Here is a 14717-nt window from a genome sequence, read left to right on the forward strand (position 1 = left end):
AAGGGAAGGTCTTCCTTCCGGGGTCCTCCTCCGGTGGAGAAACACAGCGGCGACGGGCGGGGAGATAACGATAGAACCCCCGCGACCCGAAGAGATTAAGAGGCGGATGCACCGGGGCTGGGTTGCACATGGCGGCAAACCCGGTTGCATCAGATTTGGGGACTCGTTCCGCCACTCCTGTGAGAGGAAAATGGAGGTAACGTACTCCGATCCCAACCAGTTGGAGGGGGCCGGAGTACTGAGGAGAGTAGCCGAGGAGGCTGCACTTGAGTTCCCGCATTGGGGGCTCGTTCCGGAGACACAATTTGTCCCTTGAAGGCCCCGAATGCGGGGACCGCAGCCACCAAAACCGGCCAATCCTCCCCCGCCTTTGGGGGAGGCATCCAGGTTTCTCCTGGATGGCCTGGGGGAGGACATGGACGAAATCCATGGGTCCTGTCCTCCCTCACAGGTGGCCGGACGGGGGAAACAAAGGAGGAAGGGGGGTGGGAGGAGATAACATCATTCTCCTTCCCTCCAAATCCTCTCCTTAAAGGGGGGAGTAAGCGTGTCCTGCTCGGGGGGGGGGGGAGTGTCAGAACGGAGTTCTGTTGGCTCCCCCCATCGGGTGGAAGATTATACGGTGGGGGTGGGGGTAAAACCCCGCCCATGTAGGTGATGCGTGGGGGGGTAGAGGGATCTGCCCTCTCCCTTCTACTTTTAGGTTTATTGGGGGGTAGTACCCCCTTCCACTGGGGAGACGAGCGAGGGAGAGGGGTAGGGGCTTACCCCTGCCCCGAACCCCTGCTCTATTTTAAGAGAGGCTCCCTCCTCCGGACGGCGGGATTGAAGCGCTATGCGCTCCCCGCCTTTAAGTCCGGAGGAAGTGAGAGCCATAAAATAGATTATGTCCCCTCAGGTCCGGCCCGACCTAGGTTGGGCAATAGACGGGCCTGGGAGAGAGACCCTCGGGTCGGTCTTTTTGACCGACCCGAAGAACTGATCCCCTGCGGGCGGTTAAGACGCGGCGTACGGACGCGGGCCGCCCGCAGTGTGGATCCTCGGGCCTTCGGGCCCGGAGCGGAGAGGCGTTCGAGGGTTGGGGGAGAACATTTGTTCTCCCCACAAAATGGTTACGCCGGGAAACCGGCCGCCGGGGAGGATGGCTGGAAGTAATACGATAGTGGTTCCCAGCCTCCCCCCAACACGGCTGCTGATGGCTCTGCAACGGAGGTGGGGTTTAGTTGGTAGGCGTCTGGGGGGTAAGTGGTGTCGCAAACCACTCTCCCAGACAAATCCAACACTACCCTCTGGCAGTGGGTTTCTCGTTAGGAACTCACATTGCACGCCAGAGGGTGTCTTTGGAAGATTCCCCACCTCCGGAGAGGGGCTTGCCCCTCCCGCACAAAAAAAAAAAGGTTTTAAGATTTGCAAACATGTATAAAGACAGATTTCTATTTCATGTTAAGATATTACCTTTATACTTTCAATTAATAATAATTTTTAATTCTTTTATATAAACAAAATTTATGTTATATTCTAAACAAAAAGATTATATACACAATTAGATTCCCTTTATTATTATCTTTGTAACGATGCATGATTTTTACACACGTAACGATGCGGAATTTTACAACGCATGTAACGAAGCGGATTCTTACGATGCGGAGAATAGCTCGACGGTTCGTCAGGATTCGTTCGATTGGTTATCAGGAGACTCAAATTAACAAAAGTAAATTAAACGAAATAATATTTATTCAAGAGAGTATTTAAAGGTGATATAATAAAAAAAACATAAAGAGAGTAACAATGATTACATGAGTATTTTCCTATCAGTTAATCTATCTAATATCTCAACGGTGTTGTCACAAGTGAAAAGAATTTTATAATAAATAAGAACAAATTAATTATAAACATGTAACACGCACAAAGTACACACTTCGTGCGTGTTACTAGGCACATTACGCACCGGGCCGCGCACTATGCCGCACCCGAGCCGCCGCACCGCACAACGCAGATCGAGCCGCCGATCCGGCTACCGAGTGGGGCACGGTGGTATAAAAGGCCGTCACTCCGGGCAATCGACACCATTCCCGGTCTGCTGTGAGCACGCAGCAGACGTTCCTCGCTGGACTCAGGGCGCACTCTGACCCGGCATTTCCTAGCTTGCTGTGAGCTCGCAGCAAGCACTCCGAATTGGAATCAGGGCGCACTCTGATTCATCATTTCCGAACACCGTCTGCTGTGTGCACGCAGCGGACACTCCGAGCCGGACTCAGGGCGCTCTCTGACCCGGCCCTACCACCTGGTCCCGATCTTCGCCCCGCACCGTTCCGACCCACCCTTTACGCGTCGTCCGCGACAGCGAACTTTGAGTCTCGGGCATCCGCGCCCAAATCATTATTCTTCTTATCAGCGCCGCTTAACTCGTTTCTGTTGTAATCACCAGCACCGCTTATTCTTTAGTTATTACCAGCGCTGCTCATTTGTTAGCTCGTAGCAGTACCGCTTCTCTTTTCTTTTGTAACTACTAGCGCCGCTTAACGCGTTTCTGTTGTAATCACCAGCACCGCTTATTCTCTAGTTATTACCAGCGCTGCTCATTTGTTAGCTCGTAGCAACACCGCTTCTCTTTTCTTTTGTAACTACTAGCGCCGCTTAACTCGTATCTGTTGTAATCACCAGCACCGCTTATTCTTTAATTATTACCAGCACCGCTGCTCTTTTCGCTGCAACCACCAGCGCCGCTTATTCCACGCTCTTACGTTGCGCAGCTATGGCTTACTTCCTCCTTGTAAATATGTAAATAATTGAGAACAGAATATATTTAGTTACTTCGACAATCACTGACTGGTTATTTGGAGTCTCACCCAACCGTATCTCCGAATCCTGGCACCAGCGAGCTTATCCGCGCTAGTCACTTGAGTCAGATAAACTCGCACCGTTACATGGCGCCCGAACAGGGACCGTAGGGAAAGAGACTCCAGGTAACGATCAGGTAGCTTAATGTCCACGTGGGTCTACTTGTTAACAAAGGCCCAGTTGTAACAGTATCTAGACCGACTTAATCTCGATAGTACCGGGAAAATAGACGATCTTCGAAAACGACTATCGACCTTCGTTAAGGCAAATCCTGGCATAAAGATGCCACCGATTCATCCTAAAGAGGCCGAGGCAGGCCCCCGAGAAGAAAAAGAGGCACCGCCCACGCTCAGCCTGTTAGAGAGGACAAAGATTCTGAACCAGATTCGAAAGTGGGGACAGCATTTCGAGGGGAAGGACCCCCTGGGTTTCATAGAGCGAGTGGAGGAATTGGGACAAGAGTATGGATACAAAAAGGCGCACCTACTCCTGGGTCTGCCCGAGATGTTGCGGGGCACCGCCTTATTATGGTATCGCAATAATAAGGCATACTGGACCCATTAGCTGGAGTTCAGACAGGCCTTTATAGCCCATTACCTGCCGCTGGGGTACCACCGGCAACTTAGACGCGAGATCCAGGCCAGACAACAAAAACCAGGGGAATCCTTCGCGGACTTCATTACGGCCGTACAAACGATGATGCGCCGATCCGGCGAATACTCTCGGGAGGAGCAGGTGGAACACATATATGAGGCAATGAACCCGGATTACCAGTTATACATCCCACGATAGAGCGTGGCCAGTCTGGAGGAACTCAGTGCTAAGGTGGCCTCACTAAACCAGATTCAGGCAAGGAGAGACAAACAGTCGGCACCGACCGCCAATAACCGCGTCGCCGCCGCTACTTATGACAGGCGGGAATGCTGCTGGCGGTGTAAACAGAGAGGACACACACGCCGGGATTGCCGATGACCGCAACAGAAGTTCTGCTCCCAATGTGGAAAAGATGGCGTGCTGACCAGAGATTGTCACCCGCCGCCGGGAAACGCCACACGGGCCGGAGCAGTAGCGGCCACCGACCGGCCCGAATCCGAATAGAGTACCGCCCACGACCGTACATTTACCTTTGGATGGGAGGACAAACCATCCCGGCACTGATCGACACCGGCTCCGAAATCTCACTAATTCGAACCGAAACCGCCCGGCAACTAAAGGGCTGCCCTAGCTTGCTCTACCGAGGCGAGATCCGCCTAGCAGAGGGCTCAAGAGTAACCATCGAACAGACCATAGAGGCACGAGTCACCATACCGGGAAGGGCAGTGACACATCGATTTGCCGTTCTCCCAGATATGAGCATTCCGGTTCTCATAGGGACAGACCTTTGGGCGAAATTACGGATAGCAATACTGCCCCCACCGCTGCAGGCCAGCCAATCGACTCAGGAGGCGACCATAGGCGGCGTCACTCTTATCTCGGACCAGCCTGCCGACGACGAGGCAGTCCGCCTCCAGAGATTCCTGGCCCGAGAGCTTCCTAAGTTCGACCAAGTCAAGGGCCCGACCGACCGAACCGCCCACCGCATCCGGCTCCGAAACGATACACCAATTAAACAGAGATACCGACCTAGGAACCCTGCAATGCAGTCTATCATCGACCGGGAAGTAGAACGAATGGAGAGAGAGGGTATCACTGAGCCCTCGACTAGCGCATGGAGCTCGCCAGTAGTGGTGGTCCGGAAAAAGGACGGGGGATACCGCTTCTGCATTGATTACCGCAAGCTAAACGCGGTAACCGAAAAGGACGCCTATCCCCTACCTCACATCACAGCCACGCTAGACAAGCTGAGAGGAGCTCGCTACCTAACCACGCTAGACCTAAAGGACGGCTACTGGCAGGTCCCGCTAACGGAAAACAGTCGACCGCTCACCGCATTCACCGTTCCTGGCCGAGGACTCCGTCAATTTAAAGTCATGCCATTCGGCTTGCATTCCGCTCCCGCCACCTTTCAACGGCTACTGGATTCCGTATTGGGACCGGAGCTCGAACTTCACGTCCTGGTATATCTCGATGATATCATCATTACCAGCCAAACATTCGATGACCATCTACGACATCTGCGTGAAGTGTTTCGCCGATTACGAGAGGCAAAGTTACGACTGAACCCAGAGAAATGCCACTTCTGCCGAGACAGCCTCAAATACCTGGGACACATAGTGGACAGAAGGGGCATCCAAACAGATCCCGACAAAGTCAGCGCCATCGTCAACTGGCCCACGCCAACCACGGTCCGGATGGTCCGGCAGTTTCTAGGCATAGCCTCGTGGTACCGCCGTTTCATCGCCGACTTCCCCGCCATTGCCGCGCCACTTATCCGGCTCACTCGAAAGAACATACGATGGAAATAGGCCGAGGAGGAGGAAGAAGCCTTCCACCGGCTAAAACAAGCTCTCACTACCACACCAGTGCTCGCCTACCCAGATTTCACTCGACCGTTCATATTACAAACAGACGCCAGCATGATAGGTCTCGGAGCCGTATTGACGCAACAACACCCCGAGGGAGAACGAGTAATAGCGTACGCCAGTCGCATGCTAAACCACGCCGAAAAAAATTACAGCGCCACCGAGCTCGAGTGCCTAGCGGTCGTGTGGGGGATACGCCGCATGAGAGACTACTTGGAAGGCTACAAATTCACTGTTTTAACCGACCACCAATAGCTGAAATGGCTGCAGCGGTTAGAGTCCCCGACTGGTCGACTGGGACGCTGGATACTGGAGTTACAGCAATACGATTTCGAGATCAAATACCGCAAGGGCGCGCAAAACCAACTAGCTGACGCCCTGTCCAGGGGACCCGAGGTAAACGCTGTTGATCAGACTAGGCCATGTCGATGGTACGCCCGCATCAAGAGGGCTGTAGAGGTCGAACCGAATCAGTACCCCGATTATAAGATTCAGGAGGGCTCTACCGCCACCTATTACACAACCTAGATTTCCGCGACACTCCAGCCAACGAACATTTTTTTTTTTTTTTTTTTTTTCATTTGCTCTTCTTGCTATGCAGTTCGAGCGTCAGCTCATTACCGCCTTGCTCATCTTCGTTCCTTGTTTCTTCCTTTTTTGTTTTATCTTAGGGTCACTTAGCCGTCAGAGGGACTCTCTGCCGTTGCCCGTCCCTAGCCACGTGGAGGCGGACCCTTCATTCTCTATCTCCATTATTTTTATCCTCCTTTTCTCAAATATGTTCTTTGCTAATATTTCCAATCCCTCGCATCCTTCCTTGTCTTCTATCTTCCTCGCCTCGTTGTTTTCCATCGTTGAGTCCCGTTGTTCCATGTAACAGCCGCATTCGTACAGCAGATGTTCCACCGTTTCTTCCTCCTCGCAGAATGGGCAGTTCGGGCAGTCAATCGCTCTTCTTTTGTACAATGTGCTGTTTATCGGGCCATATCCAGTTAACACATATATTGCATGTTTGCCCGGATTAAACCAACTTCTTTTTCCCGCGAAGTCCACATTTTTTATATACTTGTATGTATGTCTTCCATGTTCTCCATTCGTCCATCTGTTTTGTCATTCGTTTAGTACCTCCTCCTTTATCTTTTTTGTTTCTCCTTTTATATCTCTATCGTCTTCGTTTTCTATTTCTTCGTAGCTATATCCCTTCCATGTTAATCGCTTGTTCTTTTTCATTTGATTTATTAATCCTCTTTGTACTATTTCCAGGTCTAAGGGAATCATCCCCGACAGTACCTGCAAGGCGCTCGTTGATGTTGTTCTACAAGCTCTTATAACTATAAGAAGCAACGCACGTTGCGCTGCTCCCTTATTACGTTTTATGAACGTGTGAGTTACTTCTTCCCACCACAGAGAAGCTCCATATGTGACTATGGGTACAGCAACCGCCTTGTATAGCACCTTCAGCATGCTACTCCTTATTCCCCACGTATCCTTGGCCACTCTTCTTATAGACATTATATAATTCGTCAGTTTTTCTCTTAAAAGTCTCGAGTGTGCAATAAAATTCATTTTGTCATCGATTAAAATTCCTAAATATTTAAATTTTGTACAATATTTTATATTCTTATTTTCTTGATTATCGGCGGTCTTCCCTTGTCAAATTTTCCTTTCATTGTCATTGCCACTGTTTTTGAGGGCGAGGGTTTGACTTTGTGCAATGTGCACCAATTCAACAGAATTTTCATTGTTGCATTTCCCAATTCTTCGACTTCTCTTCTCGAATTTCCCTTAACTAGAATAGCCAGGTCGTCTGCATAAGCTACGGCTTCTACGTTTTGCTCATTAAAATTTTCACTTATATCGTTTAACAACTCGTCCATACATATATTCCAAGCAATTGGTCCAATGATCGAGCCCTGTGGGCATCCTTTGTACATTCGTCTTTCAACCTTGTCAAATTTATTCTGTACAAATGCTTTTCTTTTACTAAAGTAACTGTTAACTATTCTCATTAGGTGGCTGCTACATCCAGCCTTAATCATACGAGCCTTGATTGTAGGCCACCACAAATTATCAAATGCTCCTTCTATATCAACGAATAATGTCACAACATATTTTTTGTTTGAGTGTCTGATACCCTCCTTAAAGCACATTAAGGCATCCGCTGTCGATTTTCCCGGCTTAAAACCATACTGTCTATTGTTTTCTAATCCCGCTTCTCTATAATTACACATAATTTTATCCAGAATAATCCTTTCGTATATCTTGCTCATCGTGGAGGTCATAGCAATTGGTCTGTATGAATTTAGCATGCTTCTATCTTTATCGTCATTTTTTAGTATTAATTTTATTGCCGAGACTTTCCATATGTCTGGGAAGATTGCCCCCCTGAAACAGTTATTTATCAAATCCATCAGAACCGCCTCATTACACCGCCAGAGGTTCTTGATAATCTCTGAGTTAAACCCATCGTATCCAGGGGCCTTTTTATCTTTTAACTTTTTTATTGCCTTTCCGATTTCGTCCTTTGTTACAATATTCTCCATATTATAATTCCTATATGTCACTGTATCGTGTATAACCTTCAAGTGTCTTTCTGAGTTTAGTTCTGCATCGTCCTTAGGCATACTCTTATCGAGCAAAGCATTTATTGTTTCGTCCCAAGTTGTTGTAAACGTCCCATCATGCCTCTTTAGCGAGCACATTACATTGTCTTTCTTATTTTTATTCCTCGTCATTTTGTAAATTATGCCCCATGGTTCCTTGTTCCCTTCCGTCGTCACGAATTCTTGCCATGCTTCCTTTTTATTTTTCTTTATTGCACCTACGTATTTATTTCGTGCCTCTTTGTATTTCTTGCGGTAATTCTCTTCGTCTGGTAGGCTAAGACGTCTAGCTCTACTGAGTTCTTTTTTACATCTGTTGGCTGTTTTCCTTAACCCTGTCAGCTCCTCGTCCCACCGGGGAATATCCCTGCTCGTTGTGCTACGTTTGGGCATTGTTTGTCTGCAGATGCTGTTTAGTATGTTCTCCATATGCTTTGCCGCCTTGTTTGGACTTTCCGAGGCTAGCCTCAGTATTTGTTCTTCATTAAAATTAGCATTAACTAGTTCTTTAAAATCGTTCCATTTTGCCCTTCTTGTGTTAAACTCTCTTGACTTATATATTGTATACCTTGTATGTGCTCTTAATTCTATTGAGAATGTTATCAGGTTATGGTCACTTGTGGTGCATATATCATTAACCTTCCATTTGTCAATTTTATTTATCATACTTTCACTTACTAGAGTTACGTCAATATTTGATTCATATCTGTTTGTGGAGAATGTGTGTAACTGTCCAGGCTTATTTAAAATATATAATTTGTTTGATAGTACGAAATTCTCAATAGCTCTTCCGCGTTCGTCACTCTCGTTTGAGAACCAGCACATTGATTTTGCATTGGCGTCCATTGTTATTAATACGTTTTCATGTCCTATATGTCTTATGATACTTTCTATTTTATTTAAGAAGGGTTCGATCTGTAGCGAAAACTGACAATACACATTCAAGATGTAGAACTGAAACTTTCCAGTCAATACCTGGAAACACATACAATGCTCTGTTTCCAAGAAGACATTCTGAAATATCTCAACTTTTTCATCCTTCACCACAGCAGCTACCCAAGTTTCCGATTTGCTAGGTTGTATAATCTTCAGGTCTTTTGCATTATATCCCTTAACAATGCCTCTATAATTGTATGGTTCTTGTATACACAAAATATCCAGGTCCTGCTCCCTCATGATTATTTCCAGGTTTGTAGCTGTTGCTACAGATCGTTGCGCGTTGATTTGTCCAATCTTTAGCTCCATTTTATCTTGTTTTTGTATATTTCTACGTGTTTTTTGTATTCCGGACACTCTTTGCTCTTTACTGGATGTTGTGTTTCTTTCCTTCTACTTTTAATACAATTAATACACTGTGGTCTGTCTTTTCTGTTGCAATTTTCTTTTGAATGCTCTTTTGCACCACAGCCCTCACATAGCTGCTCGGTCGAGCTACAGAATTTTGCGAAATGTCCATATCCCTGACACTTGAAGCATCTTGTGATATTTATGTGTTCTTTCACTCTATAAGTACGCCATTGCATGTATACTCTGCCTTTGTTAACTAGGCTTTGACAGGGTTTTCCTGGCATTTTTATAATCCAATTCCTTCTGTTTTCCTTTGTCTTGTAATGGAAACTGAAACTTATTTCTTTCTTTAGTATTTGTCTCTCTTCTTTAGTGAGTTGCTCAAAATTCTTATTGACCAAATCTTCTTTTAACTCCTCTATTTCATAGTCATTTTCCACGTCATAAATTATAATCAAAGGATCTATTCTTTTTGGTTCTCCTATTTTCAGTTCCTTCTTATCTAGATTCATTTGTTTTACCAATTCCACATCTTCCTTCCCATTTACTTCCAAGATTAGCCCTTTGTTTCTCATTTGTTTTATATTTTTTATTTTTAGGTTTCCCTTGATACTTTCCAGTCCTTTTAGTAAATCCGTTTTAATCTCGTCATTTGTTCTTTTATCTTTGTCCTCCTTTTTTGGTTTTATTAATATTACCTCTCCTATTTTGCTAATATTTTCTCTTCTTTTTTTTTCAGATGCAGCCATTTTGATTCTGGACGCCATCAGACACTGCTCGGGCATAGGACTTCTCTTGCGACTTTGTCGCCAGGTAAGCCGATTTCCATTTTTCAGCCTCTAAGTGCTGTTCATATAGATATCTTTCTAATTCTCTCCATCTCGTCATGACATATTTTATTGTCGTTTTATTTACCTTGTTATTTTCATTAAACAAGTATTCCTCCAATTGTTGTCTTTCTTTTTGTATCTTGTTTATCCCCTCATTTGTTGATACTCCATTCTCCTCGTCCTCTCTCTTCTTTTTCTCTTTATTTATTTCACATCCATCGTCCATAGTAATTATCCTCTCTCTTCCCTTTGGCTTTCCTGCCGCTTTCATCCTCTCTAAAGTTGTTTCCTCTGAATCACTATTAATAAAAACCTCTTCATTTTTGTCTTCTTTCTCTTCACTCTTCTTTAATAATTCCAGACATTCTTCCCCATGTTCCAGCGATGCCGTTGAGCTGGGATTCACCAGTCTCCTCTGCATTCTGTGCATTGGCGGTGATCTTGATACCGATCCAGATTGTCTAAAGGGGTCCATAGTGCGTTCCGAGTCGTTTTTAGGTTTAAGCATTTTAGATTTATTTTTAGATTTGTATTCCTCCATATTAATCCCACGAGTACGGCGGGTCTAGAGGTCCATCCAGGCAGAGCCCCCATTACCTGGGTAAGGCGACTGATATACTACTAGGGTTGCGCCAGGTGCCCTAGAGGGATCGTTTGCGACTGCACCGTTTTAGTTCTCTGCAGCCATGCAGCCATCAGCACGATGCCTTCCACCTTAGCTTGAGAAACCTAGTGCCGCATATTTTAGTTAACACAACACTTGTTTTGCGGAATATTTGCCTGATGTTCGGCAATAATCAAGTGTGTGCGCCATTGGCCTCTTGGCTGAAGTGCCGAAGCACTTACATTACCAGCAGGAACCACGAGGAGGTGGACCAATGACTTGGCCAGCAGAGGCTATTTGAGTCGCTATACCAGCCCGTAACTAGACTGAGGTACCATTATTATATTCAGTTTCGAAGATTAACTGGTTCACTCATGCAACTCCCGCGTGGCGTGTTGCATTTCCGCGGCGTGTTGTTTTTCGCGGCGTGTTGCTTTTCGCGGCGTGTTGCTTTCCGCGGCGTGTTGCTTTGCCGCAGCGTGTTGCTTTGCCGCAGCGTGTTGCTTTGGCGCAGCGTGTTGCTTTGGCGCAGCGTGTTGCCTTGGTGCCGCGTGTTGCTTTCGCATTCGAGAGCCGTCCGTGCCAACGGCAGCGTGTTGCTTTGTTCTTTATATTGTGGGGTATGTACCCCGCCTCTTTAACTTGTATGTTCAAGAACAATTTTCAGCCACCAAGCTCCAACTGCGAGTTGGGGTGGACTTGTCAATATAAATATAAAAAATAAAAATAAATAAAAATAAAAATAAAAATAAATAAAAATAAAAAAATAAAATAAAAATTAGCGCCGCACAGTTAGGAAGACCTCCCCAAATGGGGTCAGGGCCGTTCCTTGAGGGCAGCTCATCACCGAAAATCGGGTCAGAGCACTTCCCAATAGTGTTTCAAGTCATGCCGTGTAGCCCATAACACAGCAGTAACCTTCCACACTCTTAGTCCATACTGCTACAGTTGACATTTTCCAGAGAGGCCGCCGGCCTTAGGCCGCGCATGGGCTAACCCTTCAGTGCAAGCACTGTAGGGTGCGCAGATTTACCAGCAGTCACCTCCCCAGTCCACATCACTGCATGCCTGAGTAGGACCGTTAGAGAGGATTACCCAGTTCCGTCTCGAGCAGGCAAGCTCAATAAGAACTTATAGGGTAAATCCCCTTGGCGCATAATTTTTTGCAACATCGCTTTTCGTGATTTTATGTTACTTGGAACCAGTCTCTCTTCTAGACTGAAGTGCTAGGTGTTATTGCACTTTTGTATTATAGCGATCGATGGTCATCGCTTACGTCACTAATTAGATGACGAGGCATTTGGCTATTTTTTTTTTTTTTTTTTTTTTTTTTTTTTTCCAATTGCAACTATTGCTAGTTAACAACATTATATCGTTTAGATATTAGTCTTAGTCAATCGGCCTTCGTGTCCTCTTCCTCCGCTCCACAGTCAAGCTCCAGCCATCATCCGGCTACCGTCGTGGTCCTGTTGAATTGATGATAGGCTGTTAGTCCTCCAATTAGGACTCGAGACGATATGACCTTAACTGCACCAGCCCGTATTACTCCCAACTCCAGTAGTGCATCCGCCGAGGCCTTGCTCCATACACCTCTCCATGATAGAGTTGCTGACATATACTTTATGCTGGTCACCGCATATTTTTCCTTCAGTTTAGCATCTATGTCCTTGTACACCTCACTCTTCCTATGATGAGCTTGATCCAGATCGATTTGGTCGTTCACAATCTGCGCATCAATGACCAGAGCTACCTGGCCTAACTTCGCCACTATGTCCGGCTTTCTGCGTCCGTCCGCAGTTACTATAATCGGCTCTACTTCTACCATGTATTCTTGCTTCCGCAGACCCTGAGCTATGTACGACACGACTGCATTATGTCTTTTAATTCTGGGACCATGTGTCCTATGACATTTTTGTATCACATGATCCAGGGTTTCGGGCCATCTACATCCTGCACGGCACATCCTGTCAACAGGCCGCCCTCGCGTTGTCCTGGATTTAGTAGGCAGGGCATTTATTCTGAGTTTGCAGGACTGTAGAAAGTCTCGCCCTGATAGGAACCTTGTACCCTCCATTATCCAGCTATGTTGCTTGGGCACTTTATTTGACTCCTTTAAACCCCCACCATCTACACGGGCATATAGTAACTCCGCCCATTTAGCTGTCACCTCTTTGGCTGAGATCATTCCTGGAAGAAGTCTTTTATTGCACGTGTCCATCTCCTTGTTCAGAAACGCACCAGGGGTACCATCTCTGTTTTGTTGCGCAAGTGGCAGGCTCTTTAGCCGATTAAGTCTCCTTAATGGCCCATTCCATCTAACTGCCTCGATTCCTAGACCACCGTCCTTTACACAGGCATGTATATAGGCGTTAGGTGTATCTGGAGGTAAGTTCAGCCATTTCCTTACAGTGTGACGTACTATTTTGTCACATTTTTTGAGAATGCTGATTGTTGTGCAACCCAACTCCAGCAGGTGGTAAATCCCTGGAAGCACCATAGTTCTCAGTGCGAATAATCGCTGCTGCGGCTTAAGTGCAGCCTTCGCAAGTCTGGCAACTGCATCTAAAAGCTTGGCTGTCACTTTTACTTGCGCCTTTCCTTCTGGTGTAAAAGGAATACCCAAGTATCTCCAGTCATCCGTACGCTTTAATGCGGGGAGTACTCGATTCTGGCACAGAAAGACTGTATCTTTGTCAATAACCGTCTTTTTCTCATGTGGCACATTTCTGATAGACACCGTCAAGCATTTTGAGGCGTTAACTTTAAGCCCACACAGGGACAGGAAGCCTACTGCCCGATCTAGCAGGCCTTGGAGCCCCATGGGTGTCGAGGCAAACAAGAGCATATCATCAGCAAACGCCGCAGCATTCACCGTTAGGTCTCCGATTTTTGCCCCAATGTCCTCCGGCAGTTGTTTGAGCAGTCTATCAATAATCATGTTAAAAATGATCGGAGACATTGGATCACCTTGCTTTACTCCACATGTTGGATTAATCCAATCGGACTTCCACCCTTCGCAGCTAAGTCTTGTACAGCTTCTCCCGTATGTATCCATTATATACTCCACCATGGGCTGCGGTAGTCCCGTCAGACAGAGTGTTTCCTGAATGGTCTTGTGTGCCACAGAATCGAAAGCTTTTGCAAGGTCAAGAGAAGCCATAAAGAGGGGTTTGTGCTTTGCGTGATGATGTCGCAAAATTAAGTCCAGCAGGAAAACATTATCAGAACATCCATCCGTCTTTCTAAACGCTCTTTGTCTTTGATCAAGCGTAATAGATCGGGCCATTCGTCGCGCCAGAATTTTATGTAGTGTTCTAATTATTACTGAGGAGATTGTTAGCGGTCTAAAATCCCCTGGTTCAATCGCCCCAGACTTTTTGGGAATAAGGATCGTGATAGATTCCAGCAGTTGTTTAGGCGCCTGTCCGCACCACAGAATGACATTCAGAACCCGACATAAGACTTCATTCGGCATCTTTCTAAGTAATCTTGCCGACACACCATCCGGACCAGCAGCTGTTGTGCTTGGGGGCTTTGCAGCCCTAACTTCGTCACAAGTAATCGGCGACCACAGTTCATTGATAACTGGCTTTTGCACCGCGGCGCCTGGCGCTGTATCATCTTTTGCGGTCATAACCGCCCTCCAATAGGGAGCCATAACCTCTTTTGGGGGGACCTTTACCCCAGTGATGTCATCTAAGATAATCCTGATACATTTGCTTCTATTTTTCCGCCATAAGTCTTGCGTGCGGGCATATTCCGCTTTTCGAGCCTGTTTCTTAGTGGCGCTATTTGCCTTAGCCGCTTGGCCTTTTGCTTTAGTATGCTGCTTGTCCGGAAAGACCTCTCTTAGATACAGCGCGAGCTCATCCAAAACCTGGGCCTGGGTTCTTCTGTTTAAGGAGCCACATAGTCTCAGCAAGCGTGGCAATTCGTGACTGACAACCTGCGGTACAGGAAGCGATTGGACATAGCCAGCTATGACCGCTCTATAGTCCACCATCTCTATAGCCTCTACTTCAGGCTCAGAGCCCTCATCCATCTCAGCGGGCTGATCCTCAGTGAGGAACTCTTGGACGAGTTGTTTATA

General features: G+C 46.6%; 1 protein-coding gene across 1 annotated transcript; it reads right to left on the bottom strand.

The window, feature by feature from the left end:
* Positions 1-8452: 8452 nt before the first annotated feature.
* LOC136998746 (structural maintenance of chromosomes protein 2-like) lies at positions 8453-10531 on the bottom strand. Its single transcript, XM_067351857.1, has 2 exons — positions 10109-10531; positions 8453-10032 (listed from the first exon to the last, which is right to left on the bottom strand). Exons 1-2 carry the CDS (start codon positions 10529-10531, stop codon positions 9142-9144), a joined length of 1314 nt encoding a protein of 437 aa, XP_067207958.1. The 3' UTR covers positions 8453-9141.
* Between the last annotated feature and the right edge of the window lie 4186 nt (positions 10532-14717).

Source organism: Linepithema humile, chromosome 3 (genome assembly GCF_040581485.1).
Source record: "Linepithema humile isolate Giens D197 chromosome 3, Lhum_UNIL_v1.0, whole genome shotgun sequence".
NCBI classification, from domain to species: Eukaryota; Metazoa; Arthropoda; class Insecta; order Hymenoptera; family Formicidae; genus Linepithema; species Linepithema humile.